General features: G+C 56.6%; 1 protein-coding gene across 1 annotated transcript in view; it reads left to right on the plus strand.

The window, feature by feature from the left end:
- The first annotated feature begins 7,460 nt into the window (after positions 1 to 7,460).
- The window catches only part of EEIG1 (estrogen-induced osteoclastogenesis regulator 1), a 34,897-nt gene continuing 24,206 nt past the window's right edge, over positions 7,461 to 18,151 (plus strand). Inside the window, exon 1 of the mRNA XM_024562107.3 lies at positions 7,461 to 8,510. Within this exon, the coding sequence (XP_024417875.1) occupies positions 8,095 to 8,510 (416 nt within the window). The 5' untranslated portion in view covers positions 7,461 to 8,094. The remainder of the gene's footprint in view (positions 8,511 to 18,151) is intronic.

Raw genomic sequence — 18,151 nt, forward strand, 5'->3', positions numbered from 1 at the left:
AAAGGAATGAATGACATGAACAGTGGAGTGCTTGGCAGACCTTGGAAGGCTGGGGTAGGAGGCAGACCCAGGGCAAGGACCGCGAGGCTGCTGGGCTGACCTGTGGGTCAGGTCATACTAATGACAGTTCTCCAGGGGCAGGGCCAGCTCTCAGAGCCGGAACAAAGACTGAAGTGTGGACTTTGTCCTGTCAGCAATTTGGAGTCCTGGGCTGAAGGCAGTGAGGAGGAAGCCCTGGTTTAAGAGGGGAAAGCTGGCCTCAGGGCCGGAGGGGGAGGCTGGACAGGCTGCTCTGGGGAAAGCCACGGGGTGGGGGGGGGGGTCTCCTCTGGGCAGACGGAAATGGGGTAAACACTCTCTCACGTTCAGCCTGGGGTCGTCTGATTCCGCACAGCATGGCGTCAGGCAGCGGGCCGGCCTTCGGGTGCTCTCTAATCAAATCTGCTCAAACGCCCCAGGAGGCAGGGACCACTGTGGGCCCCTCTGGACAGACGGGAAAACCGAGGTCAGAGAGGTGGTATCATCTGCCTCCAGTCACACAGGGACTCTCCAGCCCTGCCTTAAATTGAATTTGGGGCTGCAGCTCACCCCGAAGTGGGAGGGACCTAAAAGCTGGACCTGCGCTGTCCAATAGGGTAGTCATTAGCCACGGGTGGCTATTCAAATTTCAAATTTAAATTAAGTGGAATTGAAAACTCAGTTGCTGAGTCACAGCAGCCGCATTTTAAGGGCTCAGTAGCCACATGTGGGTAGCGGTTACCATATTATGCAGATATGGACCATTTCCGTTCCTGCAGAAAGTCCTACGAGTAGTGCTGGTCTAGACCATGGAGGTGGACAGGCCCTCAGAGACCATTCAGTTCAACGCTCCTCTATAACAGACAGAGAAAGCGAGGTCAGGAACTACTGGTTCAAAGTCACACAGTGAGTCAGTGGCAGGGGTGGGACTCAAAACCTGGACTCCGACTCCCAATCCAGTGCTCACTTCACTGAAGTAGGTGGACTCCTATCTCTTAGCTGGGGCTTGGTAAGGGGCTTATATAGATAACAGAGGTTGACATCCACATTATGTATGTACTCAGCTACTACGGATAAAGAACGAAAAGATGACTGCTCCACTTTAAAGTGTGGACAAAGGATAGGGTCAGGTAGTTTACAGAATAAATTCAAACTGCCCCCCGAAAATGTGGGTGGTCACTAGTGAGAGAACTGCAAGCATGGCAGTACAGTTTTTTGTTTGTCAAACAGATTGGAAAAGATGGAGAGAGCGTGGGACACGCACTGTCTTGTACTGGGTGGGTGTACAAATGGGTCCAACCTCTTTGGAAGGCAGTTTGGCAGCGTCTCAGCTGTAAATATTCAAATACCCTTTGACTCAGTAATCCCCGGGCAGAAACCCAGGGCCACCTGACTCCAGATCCCGTGTTCTGAACCATGACTACCCTCTGTGAGTGATGGTCAGGCTTGGGTTTGGAAAGGGCAGAGTTGACCGATCAATGGGGGAGACTTGAGGATCTGGCCGTGGGGGGTTTCAGCAGGACAGCTCACCACGGGCGAGCTCTTTGGACACTTTATCTTCTTGTGTGACTGGCTCAGATATCAGTGAGGAGCTTGGCAAAAATCAATACACCCTTGGTCAGCTGCTGGGGTGGCTCGGCTGCCATTCCAGTTCTGCAAATAATTGGAGCCCAGTCACTGGTGAATCAGCACTGACCGCCCTTGACAAGTGGGGCTGGGACGGCAGTGTGGCGTGGCACTCTGTGCGGGGTGTCAGGTGACCCAGGGAGCGGTGCAGCTGGGTAGCTGCCTTCAGGATGATTTGGGCAAATGACAGTCCCCACCCCTACCTCAGTTTCCCCTCTCTCTGTTTCTTTCCCTTTCCCTTCTATTCTTTCCTTTTTCCCTTCTTCTCTCCTGCTGCCCTCCCTCCCTCTCTCCCAGTGAGTGCCGAGTGTGCACCAGGTATTGTGACAGAAGACAGGGGGCCAGGGGCCCCCATTTTTTCTGCACACAAACCGTTGGTAACTTGGGGGCAGAGAGAAGGGAGTGAGCATTGTGCCCGATGCAGTGGGAAATGAGGTGGGAGGGGGTGCTTTAGCTGAAGACTGACACTTAGTACGTGACACCAGGTAGGCAGGGGGACGAAGCCACGACCTTTGGGCAGGGCGGCAGGGGCCTGACGGAGGCAAATAGGGAGAGGCTGAGCTGCTGCTTCTGGAGGGGCCTGTATGCTGGGCTAAAAAGCTTGGATTTGATCTAGAGGGTGACAGAAAAGCATAGGCTTTTGTTTATCTTATATAAATAGTCTGTCGAGAAGGTATGCAGCCACGTAATATGAGAAATAGAGACATTTATTAAAGAAGATACACGATACAAGAAACATTGTACATAGGACAAGGATGCCTCAGTCCCGTTCAAAGTAGGCACCTTGGGACCTCACACAATTCTCCCAATCCCCAGCAGCTGCCCCGTGGCATTTTCCTGAATCTCATCGACTGTCTGAAATCTCTTCCCTTTCAAAGGTGATTTTAGTTTTGGGAAAAGCCAGAAGTCACAGGGAGCCAAATCTGGGCTGTAGAGGGGCTGAGTAAACCTGGGTGATTTGATGTTTTGCCAAGAAACTCCATGAGACGTGATGCATGAGCAGGCGTGTTGTTGTGATGAAGCTGCCAATCACCAGTTGGCCATAGTTGCAGCCTCTGAATCAACCAAATAGTTCCCGCAGAGGAATGTTCAAGCTTAACACAAAATGTGATGCAGATTTGTTGCTCTACTGGCTCAGTCATTTTGAATGCGACGGCCACACAGTACACAGGCTCACTCAATGGCGTCTACTGCCTCCACTGACTAGTACAGTGAAGTTGTCATTGTTCACCCACACACATTCCAGTCCACTCTCCTTGGCTTCCAGGTTATACCAATGTGACGCAAACTGTTATCATTACATTAACAATGGCTGGACTTTTTCCGAACAGACCTCATTTTATGTTATAAAAATAATTCAATTGTCCTACAAAGATCAAACAACACCCAAGAGTATTCACTAAAATAGAGTAAAAATTGCCCTCTAAGCCCTCTCCCTAGGGGCAAGCCTGTGTCAACAGTTTAGGGTGTATCCTTCAAGATTCTTTTCTATGAATCCATACATGATACAGTCTTCCTCACACAAAGCTCGTCCTTTACACACCATCCTGACTTATTTGCCACAACAGTGTGGATGCCTCCCACCTCAGAAACACCATCTCCTCCATTCTTCTCAGTGGCAGCGCAGCACCTCACTGACGACGGGCCCCTGGGTTCCACACGCATTTACTGAACCCCATTGTGTGCCAGGCACTGTCCCAGGTGCCAGGGATGGAGCAGGAATTAGAACACAGTCTCGACCCTCAAGGCCTTGCTCTTCCTGTGGCCAGACATCAGGCTGCTTCTGACATTGTCATCTAAGGGACCACAGAGCAGGGACCATCTTGCACGTTTATTTTTTGTGCATGTGTGAGTATTGCTATTGGGTAACTTATTAGTAACAACTATTAACTTATCTTAATAAGAATTGTGCACATTGAAATTTAAAAAAAACATTTTTTTATTGATTTGAGAGAGAGAAACATTGATGTTTGTTTTTCCATTTATTTATGCATTCATTGCTTGATTCTTGTATGTGCCCTGACCTGGGACTGAACCAGCAAACTTGGCATATCAGGATAATGCTCTAACCAACTGAGCCACCTGGCCAGGGCCTACACATTGAATTTTGATAGTTATTGGTGACACTGAGGAGTGTCAAAGTAGGGGGTGACATAGTTACATGTACAGCCATCCACCCATCCCTCAGTGAGTGATGGGCCCCACTGGACAGATGGGAAAACTGAGGTCAGAGAGGTTGCCTTACCGATCCATCCATGCATCTATTCATCCATCCACGTACTCATCTGACAGCTTTATGGAGTGTCTATTGGGCAGCTGGCCCTGAACTGAGCATGGGCGCACCATGGATGTGGTGTCTGAGATAAGCAAACAGCCCCACGAGAGTTGGTCCGGGTCCAGGTAAGGGCAAGGATTCTCCATGGCCGTCCCACTTTCTCCCGCTGTGCTCCAGAGGCCGCAGCCCCACCCAGTTCCTGCTCCCCCTACTCCTGCCCCACACCTGGGTGCCCTGCCCTGAGATTGCTGCGTGCATGTTCGCTCACCTCCCGACTTCAACAGCCTGATGATATTTAGTCAAGTTCACAACCCTGGGAATATTCAAAAAGTTCTAATTGAGTAACTATTATCACTACACAGCATGTGTTGAGTTTTCCCTCTGAAATGTGTCCTCTTTCTCTTCCCATCGCTCTGGCTCTGCTCTGGTCTGACCACCAGTCTCCCGTTGGGATGCCTGTAATAGCCTCCCTGCCTGGCTGCCTGCTTCTGTTTGTGCCCCTGACAATCAACCCATTCCCCAAAGAGCAGCCAGAAGGAACTTCTAAGACGGTATTTTGGCTCTTGTCACTAGCTTGCTTACATCCTCTAATGCTGCCCATTTGGGGTTAGAATAAAATCTAAACTCCTAGGACCATGAGCCCATGTGAGCAGGTTCCTGCCAGACCCCATGCCTCTCTCTCTCCTCCCTCTACTCGCTCCCCTCCAGTCACACTGAGTCTCCCAAACATGCCAGTCCCTGCCTCTGCCCCCAGAGCTTCCTGTGCTTGAGTTCCATTTCTTAGTCAGGTCTGGGTTGAGATAACAGTTCACAGAGACCTTCCTAGACCGCCCCGTCTAAGTCGGGACCCCCAATCCAATCACCCTAAAATTTCCCGGGGGTTCCTTCTCTAGACCACTTGTCTGAATTATCTTGTGAAATACTGGTTTCCTCATACATCTGATTGGGGTCTCAAGGAGGTGGGACAAGCTACTCTTGGGAGTATTCGGGGGCTGGAGAAATATGGAAGTGCTGGCCTGGAGTCCCTGCTGACCACTCTTTCAGATCCCCACGTCCCTCCAGGCCTGCGCCTTTCACAGGCACCGCCTCTCGAACATTCTGGAAAGTTTGGTATTCTCATTCCCATTTTACAGGTGAAGAAACTGTGGCTCCCAGATGGAAAAGTTGAGTGTGTGTCCTTCAAGATCCCTTCCTATGCAATGCAATTCCTTCCCATACACTCAGTTTGGGCGACACAGGTGGTCAAGGCTGCATCTGCCAGATTTCCAACCCACCTCTGTTGGCTCCAGGGCAAGTGGCCCTAGCCATACCACACTGAACTCCTTTGGGAGCCCCTGAGCTCTGTGTCCCAAACCGAGGTTACACTGCCCATGGGCAGCAGAACCAGGATTCTAACCCAGGCTTGTGTCACCTCAAATGAAGCCTCCTGTCCTGGAACCACACTCTCTCCCTTCCCCAGGCACCATCTGGGAAGGAAAACCTCCTGGGTGCCCTCCCCTGAGATTGTAGAGAAATAGATACCCCACCGAGCTCAGTCTGGCAGCTGGGCTCCCACCCTGATTCCTGTTAGAGTGGCCTGGGGTTACTCATAGTCACAGCTGAGGAGCCAGCCAGGTCTTGGGACATCGTTGTTGGCTGGCTCCTTCCTCTGAAATGCCCTCCTGGGGTCAGGTAGCCACAGATTCTCACCCTGTGGGGCAGGGCCCGCCAGGAGCTGTGAGGAGAACACACCTCACAGTGCAAGGGCAGGGCCACACACTAGCGGACATGCTCCGGGGTCAAGACCTAGTCAAGTGATGTAAACTCTCCAGGCCTCAACTTCTGTGGCTATAAATGAGGTTACATAAACGGGAGCTGCTACTATCATTGTTTCTATCCGGCTAACTGTGTGTTCTAAGTTATGGGATAAAGTGGAGACAAATACAGGGTAGGGCAAAAATAGGTTTCCAGTTGTGAATACACGCAACACCCAGATTTTATTCTTGAATTATTATTTAATTGTCGTATTATTTTCTGTACGAACAACTGGAACCCTACTTTTGCCCAACCCTGTACAGGTCGACACCCACTCTGTGGCTGGGAAGCGGGAAGAAATCAGCAATCTGAGTTCTCAAGTTACATGTCTGGATTCAAATCTAGCTGATTCTTGAATGCCTCTGGGACCCATCCTCTCATTTTCCTCCAGGGCTCAGGTTCTACCATCATTGTCTCCGATGGCCACAAGAGGTCCTTCACCTGTTTCCCATCTTCTCCTCTCCATTCTACCTGCAGCCAGAGCAAGTTTCTTACAACAAAAAGCAAATTCGTCTGGGTCACTCTCCCTCCTCAAAATGTATAATTGGCTCCTTTCCTTACTTTGGTCTACAAGATTCTGCAAGATTCCAGCCCCGTCTCCTGTCAAATTGCCCATCCTCCCCCCCCCCCCCGCCCCAAATTGCCAAAATGCATACAGATGGAGGGACTCATAGCTTTCTGTGGGCACTGCTCTTCCTAGCCAGTAGGCCTCTGGAGGCTCTCTCTGCCTGGACCCTGTCTAAACCAGGGCATGCGTCCTGTGGGTGGCTTGGAATATTTTGTGCCTGAAGGCTTCTGAATCCTCATCGCCACGATCCTTACTCCACTGAGCTCCCCCAGTCCCCTGTTAAGTCCCCTATTACAGTTCTCATCCACTAGATTTGTCTCTGTCTGCTTCACCCGTTCTTGAGCTTGGCGAGGTTGAAGAGCGCAGGGCCACCGGGCTAGGTCCAAGCCTGGCTCAGAGCAGACTGTCCCTAAACATTGGGGTACTACATGAATGAACTACAGTATGCCAAAGAGACCTTTGGCAAGGTACACTGGAAAGGTACAGGCTCCAGAAGCGGCCTCTGCGCCCAGGGCAGTTAATCTAGTCAGGGAGACCAGCCATGACTAGGTAAGAAACTAATCGACAACAAAAGGCTTAGATAGCAGTTTGGGATGGGAGAACCTGGGTCTGTCACAGGTTGGTGATGAATTGCTCTAAATCACCCCCTCCGCGAAGCATTTGCAGACACTTCTCTCATCCGAGCTGAGAACTATCGTTTCAGAGGCTGTTAAGACCTGCTTGGTCTAGTCCCCACCACCTCTCTGGGCACGTTTTCTGAAGAAAAAAAAAAAAATGGGACTTGCTACCTCCCAGGCCTAATTAAGTGGTCAGCGCACTCAGGTCGGGATGGGGTGGACATTTGGAAGGCCATTCCAGCCATAGTTTTCACATCGTTTCTTCTCTTCACTGTTTCTTTTCTTCTGCTCGCGCCCTCCTCCTTGCTCCGCCAGCCCCGGCTTCCCGCCCCGCGACCTCCCACTGCCTTCGCTGGGCCCCTCTCTCTTTCCCTCCGCTCTACCCGCACCGAGGAGGCGAGCCCAGCCACGCGGCACACCAATGCCAGCTTCCCGAGCCGCCTCTCCCCCTCCAAGTCCCGCCTCAAGACCGCACCCACCAATCACGTTCCGCTCCCACTCGGTTGGTCCGCCCAATCGCTGGCGGGCAGAGCGGCCGGCGCCCCGCCCCTCCCGCGCTCGGCCGCGGCTCCACCGGCTGCTGTGCTGGGCCTCGGCATTCTCGCAGCGGCGCCGCGCAGCATTAGACTTGGGTCACGGCATCGGGAGCGCAAGCGGCGGTGCTGCTGCTCGTGAGGTGCTGGGCAGAGGCGGCGGGCGAGGCGGGCGCCACCGGCAGGCCGGAAGGGCGCTTCAGCTCTGCTGGAGCCCGCGGTGCGGGACCCAGGACCGAGAAGGAGGCAGCGCCCTCGCTGTCCGGGGCCCGGACCAGTGCCGGCCCGGAGGGGTTGCGGCCGGACGTCTTCGGCCCCGACGCGCCTCCGGGAGAGGCCCCCAGAGTTCCTGGCCACCCCCTGGGGGTGCCCTCAGCCTCCCAGGATTCACCTGCGCAGGCCTCCTGGCACCCAGGTGCGGGGGCGTGTGCGTGGCGAGGGCACCTCCCCCGGCCGCCAGCGGGGCGGGGGCGGGGCTGCCCGCCGCCCTCGGCCTCGCAGTTCTGCCTGCCGCCCGCAGTCTCACCGGTCCGTCCGCCACGCTCGGCCGCGGGGTGTGAGCTACCCGGGGACCGCGGGTCGGGATGCTGCCTGCCAGCACGGCCGCTCGCGTGCCGCCCGCCACTCGTGTCCTTGCTTCTTGGGCCATGGTCCGCTGTTTACATGCCGGTGAAGCCCCTGGCCACTCCGAGCCCCTCCGAGCCCCAGCTCCCCGAGGGTGAAGCCAGTCGACCCGCGAATTGGACTGGTCGTTCAGACCTGGGCCCTCCGGACACTCATATCCCCGCCCGCTCTGCCGCCTCCGCCACCATCTGGGCGGGATCGGGCTCTAGTGTTTTGAGGAGGGGGTGTGGTGTAGGGAAAGGAATCCTGGGGATTTCTGGCTCTCCACCTTTTTTGGCCTTCGAGGCTTTAGACTCAGGGAACTCGCTCATGGCTTTCTTGATGAAGAAGAAGAAATTCAAATTCCAAACCACTTTCACCCTGGAGGAGTTGACGGCTGTCCCCTTTGTGAACGGGGTCCTCTTCTGCAAAGTGCGACTGCTGGATGGCGGGGATTTTGTCAGCTTATCGTCAAGGTAGGAGCTGGGACAGTCTGGTCTGCAGGGGAGGAGGGGTGAAGAACGAGATCTAGCCAATTGGCGAATGTGGAAGCACCCTTTGGGGCCGAGAGTCCTGAGGGTTATGTGTGTCTGGGTCGGGTTTCCACAAGGCAGGGCTTGAGCGATCTGGGAGGTCTGGGCCCGAGGAATCTGACACAGTGTCCATACCCGTCTGCAGGTGACATGCCAGATACCTGGGGGTCTCTTGTTCAGCCCTCTCTTGGGGCCCTACATCCAGCCTGCCGTAGGTCCATTCTGCAGACTTGCACAAAGAGCCCTGCTCGGGTTTGCGCCTGGAGGGGGCTCAGATGGGGAGGAGTCTTCCAGGTTACCTTGCACCCAGCTGGCCGTTTGGGCTGTCCTATGATTTAGAGCCCCGGCCAGCGACAGGTGCCCAGGTACTCCCAGCTCTGGGAAGGCCCGACCCCAGGCAATCCTGGTCTGCCTGGAGGGAGGTGGCTGAATTTCAGCCTGCCCAGCCCCCTCTGAGTGACTGCCCTCTTCTAGCTGGAGCTGGGCTGCTTTGCATTGCAAATGCCCTTGTTAAGGAGGCTGCAGCCCTCTCTGAAAGAGGCTTGATCAACTTTGGTTTTGTGTTCCCCATCCTGCAGGTCCAGCTGCCCAGCTCATCGATGAGGGCAGCTGAGCTCCCAAGCTGCACCCCCTGACTGGGCCCACCTGGGGTCACATAGTCCTGACCTGCTTGGGAGAGGTCCTTGGGGTTTGACAGAGGGTGTTTGAGTCCTGGCTCTGTCACTTGCTGGACCCAATACAGGTGGCTTTCAGAAAGTCGTGGAGACGTTTCAGTAGATAGAAGGCGGTGCAGGGCCTGGCCCAGTGCCTAGGACAAGCTGGTTCCTTTCCCTGGTCTGTCCCCTGCTCCCTAGGCCTTCATGTGGGGTGCCTGTTAAGAGAGGGAGAAACTGAGGCCCAGAAAGAGGAAGTAAGCGGCTTGCCAGAGACCTCTCAGGAAGCAGTTGTCAACTGAACTTGGTTTGTCTGGGGACTTGTTGGGTATATCTGGCGGTCAAATGTTCAGTTGGGAGGAGGGGAGGAGAGCCATACAGCCTAACCCAGATTTAGGCCTCTCTGGTGTGGACAAGGTGGGGTGCCTTTTCGTGCATTTGGGCCCACTCAGGCCTGGAAGTTCTCCAGTCTACCGGGAGCTGCGTTTCTGAGGGATTCAGACAAGGGCTGCCCTTTGCTGAGGGGTGGGTAGTGGGGATGGGGTGGGATATATATGGTTGCTTAGGAAGCCTGTGGTTCCAGGGCCACCCCACACAGCAGCCCAAGGGTTTGGGGAAAGGACTGTGCTCGCAGCTAGGGCCTGGGGTTGATCACTTACTCACTGGCTGGTGGCTTTGTGCAAGTTACCTAACCTCTGTAACCCCAACAACCAGCAGTTACTGGTGCGGTGCTCCCCGTTTTGCTAGCACCTTTCACTTAGCCCTTTGACTGCCACGGAGCAGGGTGGAGGTTGGGTTGGGGGGCCTGTAGGATCATTACCCCCATTTTGTAGAGGCGGAAGCTGAGGCTCGGAGAGGGAGTGGCTTGCCTGTGTTAATACAGCGGAGCCCAGGTTCAAACTCAGCATGTGTTTTCAGCCACTATCCTAGTCTGCGTTTGAGCTCCAGTTTCCTTGTCCCTGGAGTTGTGAGGAGGACCTGCTTGCTTCCACCGTATCTGGCTCTGCAGATGGTTGCAGCATTTGTGGTTTCTGTGGCAGAGGGCCCCGGCCCCGAACCCCTCCCAGGTCTCAGGGGGACCAGCTACAGCAAGCAGGGGGTCTATGTGTGAGCTGGCAGTAGGGCCAGGGTCTTGGGTCCCACTGAGGAATTGGTATTCAGCCCCAGGCTGAGGTCTTTACCGGCCTCCCAGGCCCTGGGACCACCACCACCCTACCTGTCAGCCTTTCCATTGCCCTAAACCTGCCCCCGAGCCTGGGAGAGTATGGAAAGTTCCAGGTCTCAGCCCACAGCTGCTGGATTTCACCTTTGCCTCCCCTTCTTCCCTCCTGGCAAGGGGCCATGGATTCCCTGAACCCGGCGAGCCCAAACAGCCTTGCCCAGCCCTCATCCTGGCTGAAACCTGAGTGGGGCTGAGGAGGGAGGAGCTGACATTGAGCCCCCCAAAGCCGGGCACATCGTGGGCTCTGGGTGCCTGTTTGCTACTGCGCAGGTGTGGCTGGCGGGAGCAGACGTCAACAATGAGATCCGAGGCAGCTTTAGAGCTGCTTTGGATTTTGCTCAGAGGATAGGGGTTTCTTTTTTATTTTCTTGTATTTTTATCTCCTCCACTTCCACCCCACCCACCCAGGTCTGCAGCCCGGGAGCCCCACCTCACAGCCCACTGCTCCAGACAGACAGGCCCTGAGGTTGTGGAGTTGGGATGGGGTTAGACGTGATGAGACCTGCCTAGATCCTGGCCCCAGAGCCAGTGGCTTACTTGCCCCAATGCCGGGGCCCCTGAGATGGCCCAGAGACGGGTGGCGGTGGTGGCATGTGTGGTGTCTGAGGGAAGCAGGCTCCAGGCCCCACCCATGCAGCACCCTCCTTCCTAGTGGGAGTGTTTCCCTGTGTGTTGGGTGCCATGGCAACAGCGGGGTGCACAGCTCCAGCCTGACCCACTTTGAGCAGGTAGAACAGGTGGTGGTTTGTCGCCCTGTTCCCAGCGTCATCTCTCTGAGGCCTCCGTGCGAACCATCGTCCTCACAGCTGCCATGTTCCGATGCCCGTGCTACGTGCCAGGCACCGCGCTGAGAGTTTTGCAGATCGTGTGTCCGTTAATCCTCTTGGCCATCGGGAGAAACACCAAGGCCAGGAAGGTGAAGCCACATGCCATAGGTCACCTGGCTGGTAATTTAATTGGGAAAATAACCCTTTTATCATTAGGGTTTAAACTGCCTTTGACTGTGCGCTTACCGTATGCCAGGCACCGTGAATGCGTGACCCTCAAACCACCCCATGAACTGAGGAGGAAACTGAGGCCAGAAGACCGAAAGTGGTAGGCCTGTGTCACTCTGCTAGGGAGTGGCATCAATGTGATTTAAATTGTGCTGGTCTAGCTCCAAAGTCCTGCCTTCCCCTGGTGGCAGAGGGCTGGAAGCAGCCACAGCCCCTGTGATGTCCCCAGACCTTTGAAGTAGGTTCTTTTTAGTGGGTTGGGTGGGGGGCGTACAGGAAACTCCAGATAGGGATAATTTCGAGCCACTGAGCTAGATCCTGTGAGATCTCAAGATAAGGGATAAGGGGCCCGGGGGCATAGCTGGGGGTGGGGCTGAAGTCTCTGCCATGGTTTTGGGGCCAAGCACGGACTGGTGCTGTGGTACACTGGGCATGTGCCAAGGACCCTGCCTGGAGGCCTTCTAAGCCAATATATCCAAATGGCAGCTGAGAGGTTTTCCCAGGGGTCCCAGGGGGGATACAGAGGTCCCAGCCAAGTCTGGTAAGTCTAGAAGCAGTAGGCTGGGCCGTGCTCTCCCCAGGGTGGGCTGGGAGCAGGTTTCCAGCCTCCAGCCGTCTGTCCTTCAGGCACAATCCCAAACATCCCGAGAGGTCTCTGCATCCAGCTGGCACTGGTCCTGTGGCCTGCCCCGTGCACGTGGCTGGCAGTGCCAGGGGAGGGAGCAAGAGGGAGGTGTTGATTTACCTTACAAGTCTTCTCTGGAGGAGACAGGCAGAAATGAGAACACTGAGGCCTGCGGCCAAGAAGTCACTTGTTCAGGTCACCTCATGGGAGCTGCTAGGGGCGCAGCTGGGCAGATTCTGGTGTGGCCCTGACCTCCGTCTCGTGTGCTTCAGTACCCCTGTTTGCATGAAGCGGGCAGGCAGGACCAGAAAGAGAGGAGGGACCCCTTCAGGGGATCCGGCTGCTCTGGACTTGGGTGCCAGGCTGTCTAAGAAGCAGACTGTGACTTGGGGAGACACCTCCCCCTTCCTTTCTTCTTTGGTAACTTTGAGCCCTCTATTGTCTCTCTTTAAAAAAAAAAAAAGATTTTATTTATTTTTAGAGAGAAGGGAAGGGAGGGAGAGAGGGAGAGAAACATTGATGTCTGAGAGATACATTGAATCGGTTGCCTCTGCAAGCCCCAAGATGGGGACCTGGCCCGTAACCCAGGCATGTGCCCTGACTGGGAATTGAACTGGTGACCTTTCAGTTCACAGGCCAGTGCTCAACCCACTGAGCCACACCAGCCAGGGCTCTACTGTCTCTTCAGTGGGATTTTTACTTGGGCAACCTGTTGAAAGAGGACATGCTTGCTCCCAGTACAGGCACTGCCTTCCTCCCTGGGCCAGGCCTTGAACCAGCTGGAGTGGGAGGCCTCAGAGGGATGTTTGAGATTTTGGGGGCATGAAGAAGGTCTTGGACAGGTCAGCTCTGCAGCTGGAGGGTCCCGTGCCCAGGCCTGGCCACAGCAGGTCTTTGCGCGCACACCACAATCTTGGCCGGGCCTCCATGTCCCCAAGGCCCTCCTCCTCCCTCCCTCCTCGACAGAGGCTGCGGAGTGCCCCTGGCATCTGCAGCTCTAGAGGCCTGCTGCCACCTTGGTACAGAGGGAGGGTGCTGTGGGGATAACACACGGTTTGTCTTTTGGGCCTGAGGGGGTGAGGATGTAGGGGTCCCACAGCGGCGGGACCCCAAGGCAGGCAGCGTACCTGCTTTCCGTCACAGAGCAGGAGCTCTGGACACTGAGAGTGTGGGGAGAGAGGAGGAGGCCACATTTATGGAGCACCTTCTGGGTCCTGGGCTTTCGGAGGTGAAGGGGACCAGATAGCCCTGCTCCCGTGGAACTCCCCAAGGCATCATGGAGGGAGAGGAGCATCACGGAGAGAGCGGAGACAGAGCCAGGCAGACCTGCGACAGGTCCTCCCCGGGTTCCATCAGATCCCCGTGTACCAGCTGGGGAAGGCATTTCTGTTCAGTCATCTGTCCATTTGTGTGACAGGTGTTGACTGGGCACCCACCCCAGGCTGGACACAGTCCTTGACTCCTTGGAGCTGGCAATCACGTGATAGGGTACATCATTGCAGTAGGGAGAAAGAAGGGGCTTCCCCAAGGAAGTAGTCCTTCACAGGAGCCCAGAAGGCCAAGTGGGATTGGGTTGGAGAGAAGTTGGGAAGAGCCTTTTGGGTAGAGGCCCCGGACTACGAGGCGCTGGGTCAGTTGTCTAGGCAAGGGGCTGGTTGGGGTGCAGAGAGGGTCAGGGAGGGGCGGGAGTGAATGAAGATATGGGGGGTGGCTAGGTTGGACCATTCTTGACCTTGGGGGTCTAGCTGAGGGGCAGAGGAGCAGCGTGGCCTGGTTTGCCAATGGGCGGATGGCTCTTGGTTGCTGGTGAGGAGGAAAGGGGGACTGAGTGGCACCTAGTACAGGACAGTTGAGTTGGCTGGCAGTGGAAGGCAGAGTGGGCAGGTGGCGTGGGCAGGTGGCTTTCCTCATCCTGAAGTGCTGGGCACCACATCCGGTGCTTGGTAGGTGCTGGAAGGTGGAAGTTCAGAAGGTGCGCAGCAGCCACATGCAGCGGGGGGTTTTGGTCCCAAACAGTGGTCTAATCATTTTTGACAACGTGAAAATCCAGGCTTTTGGTGTCTTTTATTTATTTATTTTTTCACCCTCACCTGAGGACATTTTTTTCATCGATTTTAGAGAGAGGGAAAGGGGCAGAGGGGGAGGGCGGGAGGGGGAGAGAGAGAGAGAGAGAGAGAGAGAAACAAACAAACATCGATTGGTTGCCTTCTCGTGCACGTCCCAACCTGCAGTGTACGCCTGGACCGGGGAGCAAACCTGCAACCTGGGTGTGTGCCCTAAATGGGAATCAAACCGATGACCTTTTGTTCTACGGGACAACGCTCCAACCAACTGACCCACACTGGCCAGGACCTTTTGGTGGGAAGATCTGCCAACAGTGCTGAGTGGCAGGCTTTGGCCTAAGGGGATTTGCAGCTGCCTCCTCTGTGGGTTGCCTGCTGCGGGCTTGTCCTGACCTCACTGCCCACGTTCAGATCCCTGACTGTGGTCTGCCTCCCTCGTCTGGCTCAGGCCAGCCTGGTCCTTAGGGCCTTTGTGAAGGGCCTTCCACATGCAGCTGGGGCCATGAGGAGGCAGACACCTGTGGAGAGAAGTCGTGCTGGCAGGCCACAGAGGCCACCCTGGTGGCCAGTCGGTCGCATCAGGCCCGCTGCTAGCTTCCCTTGGGGTCAGGCCGTCATGCTGGTGCCCTTGGTGGAGCCTGAAGCTACCCAGCCTGTGCCTGGCCTTGGTGTCTGCTCCTTGGGACTGGCCTTTGCAGCCACTGGCCACACCATTAGCAGGTGCCAGCCCCTGTAGTGTGCCTGCCAGCCTGGCCCTGCAGAGCCCTGACCCGAGCTGACCTGGCTCTGTGGAGCCAGGGCCATTCCCTGAGGTCTGCTCCTTGCTTCCAGCTCTGTCCTGGGAGTTCCTCTGGCCAGGGGTTCTTAGCAGCGGCCGCACTGTGTCTGTGGGCCCCGCTGCCGGGGGTGGCCAGGGGCCCCGAGTGCCTTTGAGCTCTGCTCATTCGGTACCTGGAGGCCTGACTTGCATTCAGGAAGCTCTCTCTGCCTGGGCCTTGTGATCGCTGCTAGCATGTCTGTTCTCGGGCCTCAGGAGTCTGGGGACTAACTGTGTGGTATCTGGTGACACCTGCAGTCACTGGCCTGCTGCTGGGGACAGGCAGTGTAACACCCATGGTAACCAGTGCAGATTTACCTTTATCTCAGCCCGAGATAGGTTTATCCTTATCTCACCCAGCCACCAGAAGGCTGGAGCCAAATCAGATTTGCTTAGAAAGAGACCCGGAACTAAGGTGGGGTGGGGGAGGGGTGTCTTCATTACTCACCTTACCTGGCAAGTGCTTTGGGTTGTGGGGAGACCAGACCTGTCCCCAGGGCTCCAGATGTGCTCCGTGACCTGAGGTCTGTCACCCAGGGCCTTCTGGCTCTCTACTAGGTCCCACCGTGCTAGTGGTGGCCTTGGTGAGTGAGGCCTGAAGCTGCCCAGGCTGTGTCCAGCCTGGGTATCTGTCTGCTTGGGCTATTGCAAACCCTTCGTCTCTGCTCTGAGCCTGTTTGGCATCTGGGCTTGAAACTGCTCTCACATGCCTGCCTGGGACCACCCGTCCCCACCTACCCAGCCTGCAGTAGTGCCTCCCGCCCCACTGTTCTAGCGCTCGGAGGAAGGAGCTCTGGTGGAGGACGTTTGCCTCTCCAGGCAGGCTGGTTGGTGCCTTGTCCCACATAGAGGCCTGGGGAGGACATTGCCATCCTGCTTCTGCCTTTGCTGCCTATGTGACCTTGGGCAAGGTACTTAGTCCCTAAGCCTCTGTGGCCCTCCCTACCCAGTGGGGCTGCTGGTGCCCGCCTCTCAGTGTCCCTGGGAGGACACAGTGAGATAATGCCTGTCAGGTGTCCAGCTCGGCTCCTGGCACATGGCGGGAGCACGGCACCCGCTGCTGTTCACCCTCGGGTCCCCAGGCTGCGTCCTGGCAGGGGGCCGGATGGTGCACCACGCTCGCCCCTCTGTGATCGCTGACACTTCCCTGTGGGCTGGGACTGGGGTGTTGTGGGCAGAGGGGACTTCCCAAATGGGGCTGTCTCTATGTGCTCTGGAGGGGTAGGGACAGGTGAGGGGCACACCTGGTGTGTAGCGGGCAGGGCCTCACACTGGAGCTCAGGGTCCCCAGTGGAGCCTGTTGACAGGAGCCTGCCTGCCTTGGGGTGCACGGCTCTGAGCCGGTGGGAGCTGCAGTGCTCCCCTGGGGCGGGGGTTGGGCTGGGCTGGGGGGGATTCTGCTCATGGGAAGGGGCCCTCTGCACATTTAGCTCTGGGACCCACTCTGGCAGGCAGAAGACAGCTCCCCACTTGAGGTGGAGGGGAGGCCTCTGCCCCTTCTGGCCCTCTCTTTGCTTTCACCACACTTATACAGTTCTTGTTTTTGGCTTCTGCAGTTGCCTCGTCCTCGAGCTCCCTACCCCCACCCCCTGCTTCTTCATCTAGCTGAACTGCTCAGCACAAGGGCTACCTCCTCCAGGAAGCCTTCCCTGGCTGCTTTTGGCCTTGCATACCCACTGTGGGCCCTCCTGTCAGGACGCTACAATCTCTGCTCACACCTCTAGCTCCTTCCTCAGACTGCGGGCAGGACTGGCCCCCGTTGTATCGCAGTCCTGGTGCTTCCTGCCACGGGTTGGCACTAGCGCAGGGCTGGGACGTCTTTTCCTTGGCATGTAACCAGTATGGGCGCTGATGGTGCTGGACTGTGTGCCGGCTACTGCCAGCTGCTGGGGTCCAGCGCCTCCCCACTGGTGCAGAGGTATCAGTCAGTGTCAGGAGCAGCCCTCGCCTGAGTCCCGGGCAGCTGGGGACACCGCTGGGTTGTGTTGGGTGGACCCTCTGTGGAGCGGGGGGGAAGGAAGAGGGGGCTGGGGCTGCCCCAGGCTCTGTAGTTGGACCCTGGCAGCCGCCCTCTGCCTGTGACCATGGCCGAGGGCCTTGTCCTCTCAGCCTTGGCTTCCTCCTCTACCGGTTAGGCGCGGGTGCTCATACAAGGCCACTTGAGATCAGGGCACTTGCTCAGACACCTGGGCCAGGGCCAGGCACCTGGTAGCTGAAAACAGACAAAACCTGCCCAGAGGTTTAGCCCAGTGCTGGGGAGGGTACTGGGGAGGGTGGAAGTCTGGGTGCTGTTCTCACGCAAGGCGCCCTCGCCTCCTACCACTTCCTCTCTGATGGCGCTGCCGCTGCCTGCTGGACTTCTCTGCAGGGACTTTCCTGCACACCTGTGTGTGTCATCCCCCTTCCCCCCCAAGTCCCTCAGGGGTGGTTTCCTGAGCACCTTCTGTGTGGGGGGCCACTGTGCAGCTTCTTGGGCACACAGCACTGCCCCCCGCAGGTCCCCGGCCCAGGAAGCAATTCTGGGCTTGGTCTCAGGGATGAGTAGGTTACCCAGTGGTGGGAGGAGAGCAGCCCAGGGCAGACTGAGGCGAAGGCAAGAGTGCTGAGCAGGGAAGAGCCAGCGCCTGGGGCTCAGAGTCGGGGAAGGCCCTGGGGAGGGGCCAGGGCCTTGTCTGAGGGCAGCCACAGAAGGGTGTGAATCAGCCAGATTTTTATTTTAGAACCAACCAGGGCAGCCAGGCCGGGTGACTCCTTGGGGCTCCAGGTGCAGAAAGAGAGGTGGCTGTCAGCTGAGAAGGGTGGCTTCCCATCTCTGTCATCACGGGACAGTCAAAAACAAAACCCGAGCCTGCTGTGTACAGTGAGAGCCGAGCTGCTGCTGCTGCTGCCCACAACAGGGCCGAGCGGCACACACTGCGTTGGGGGCGGGGGGGGGGGGGGGGTTGTGGAGCTGGAGACGGGGATGTGCCCTGTGATGCCATTTCAATCAAGGTCAGAGCATTCTGATAAAAACCACCCATCCTCCTACAAGTCAGGATGATGTCATCTTTGTCCCAGCGGCAGTCACGTCTGGAAGGGGCCCTGGGGCCTGTAAAGTCCTGCCTCTTCGGGGCTGGCTCCCCGGGTCTGATGCGAGCACCTGCAAGCTGCACGCTGACACTGTCTGGGCATGTCTGCTTGGGCTGGGAGCCAGCGTCTTCCAGACAGAA

The sequence above is a fragment of the Desmodus rotundus genome, chromosome 1 (assembly GCF_022682495.2).
Source record: "Desmodus rotundus isolate HL8 chromosome 1, HLdesRot8A.1, whole genome shotgun sequence".
NCBI lineage: Eukaryota > Metazoa > Chordata > Mammalia > Chiroptera > Phyllostomidae > Desmodus > Desmodus rotundus.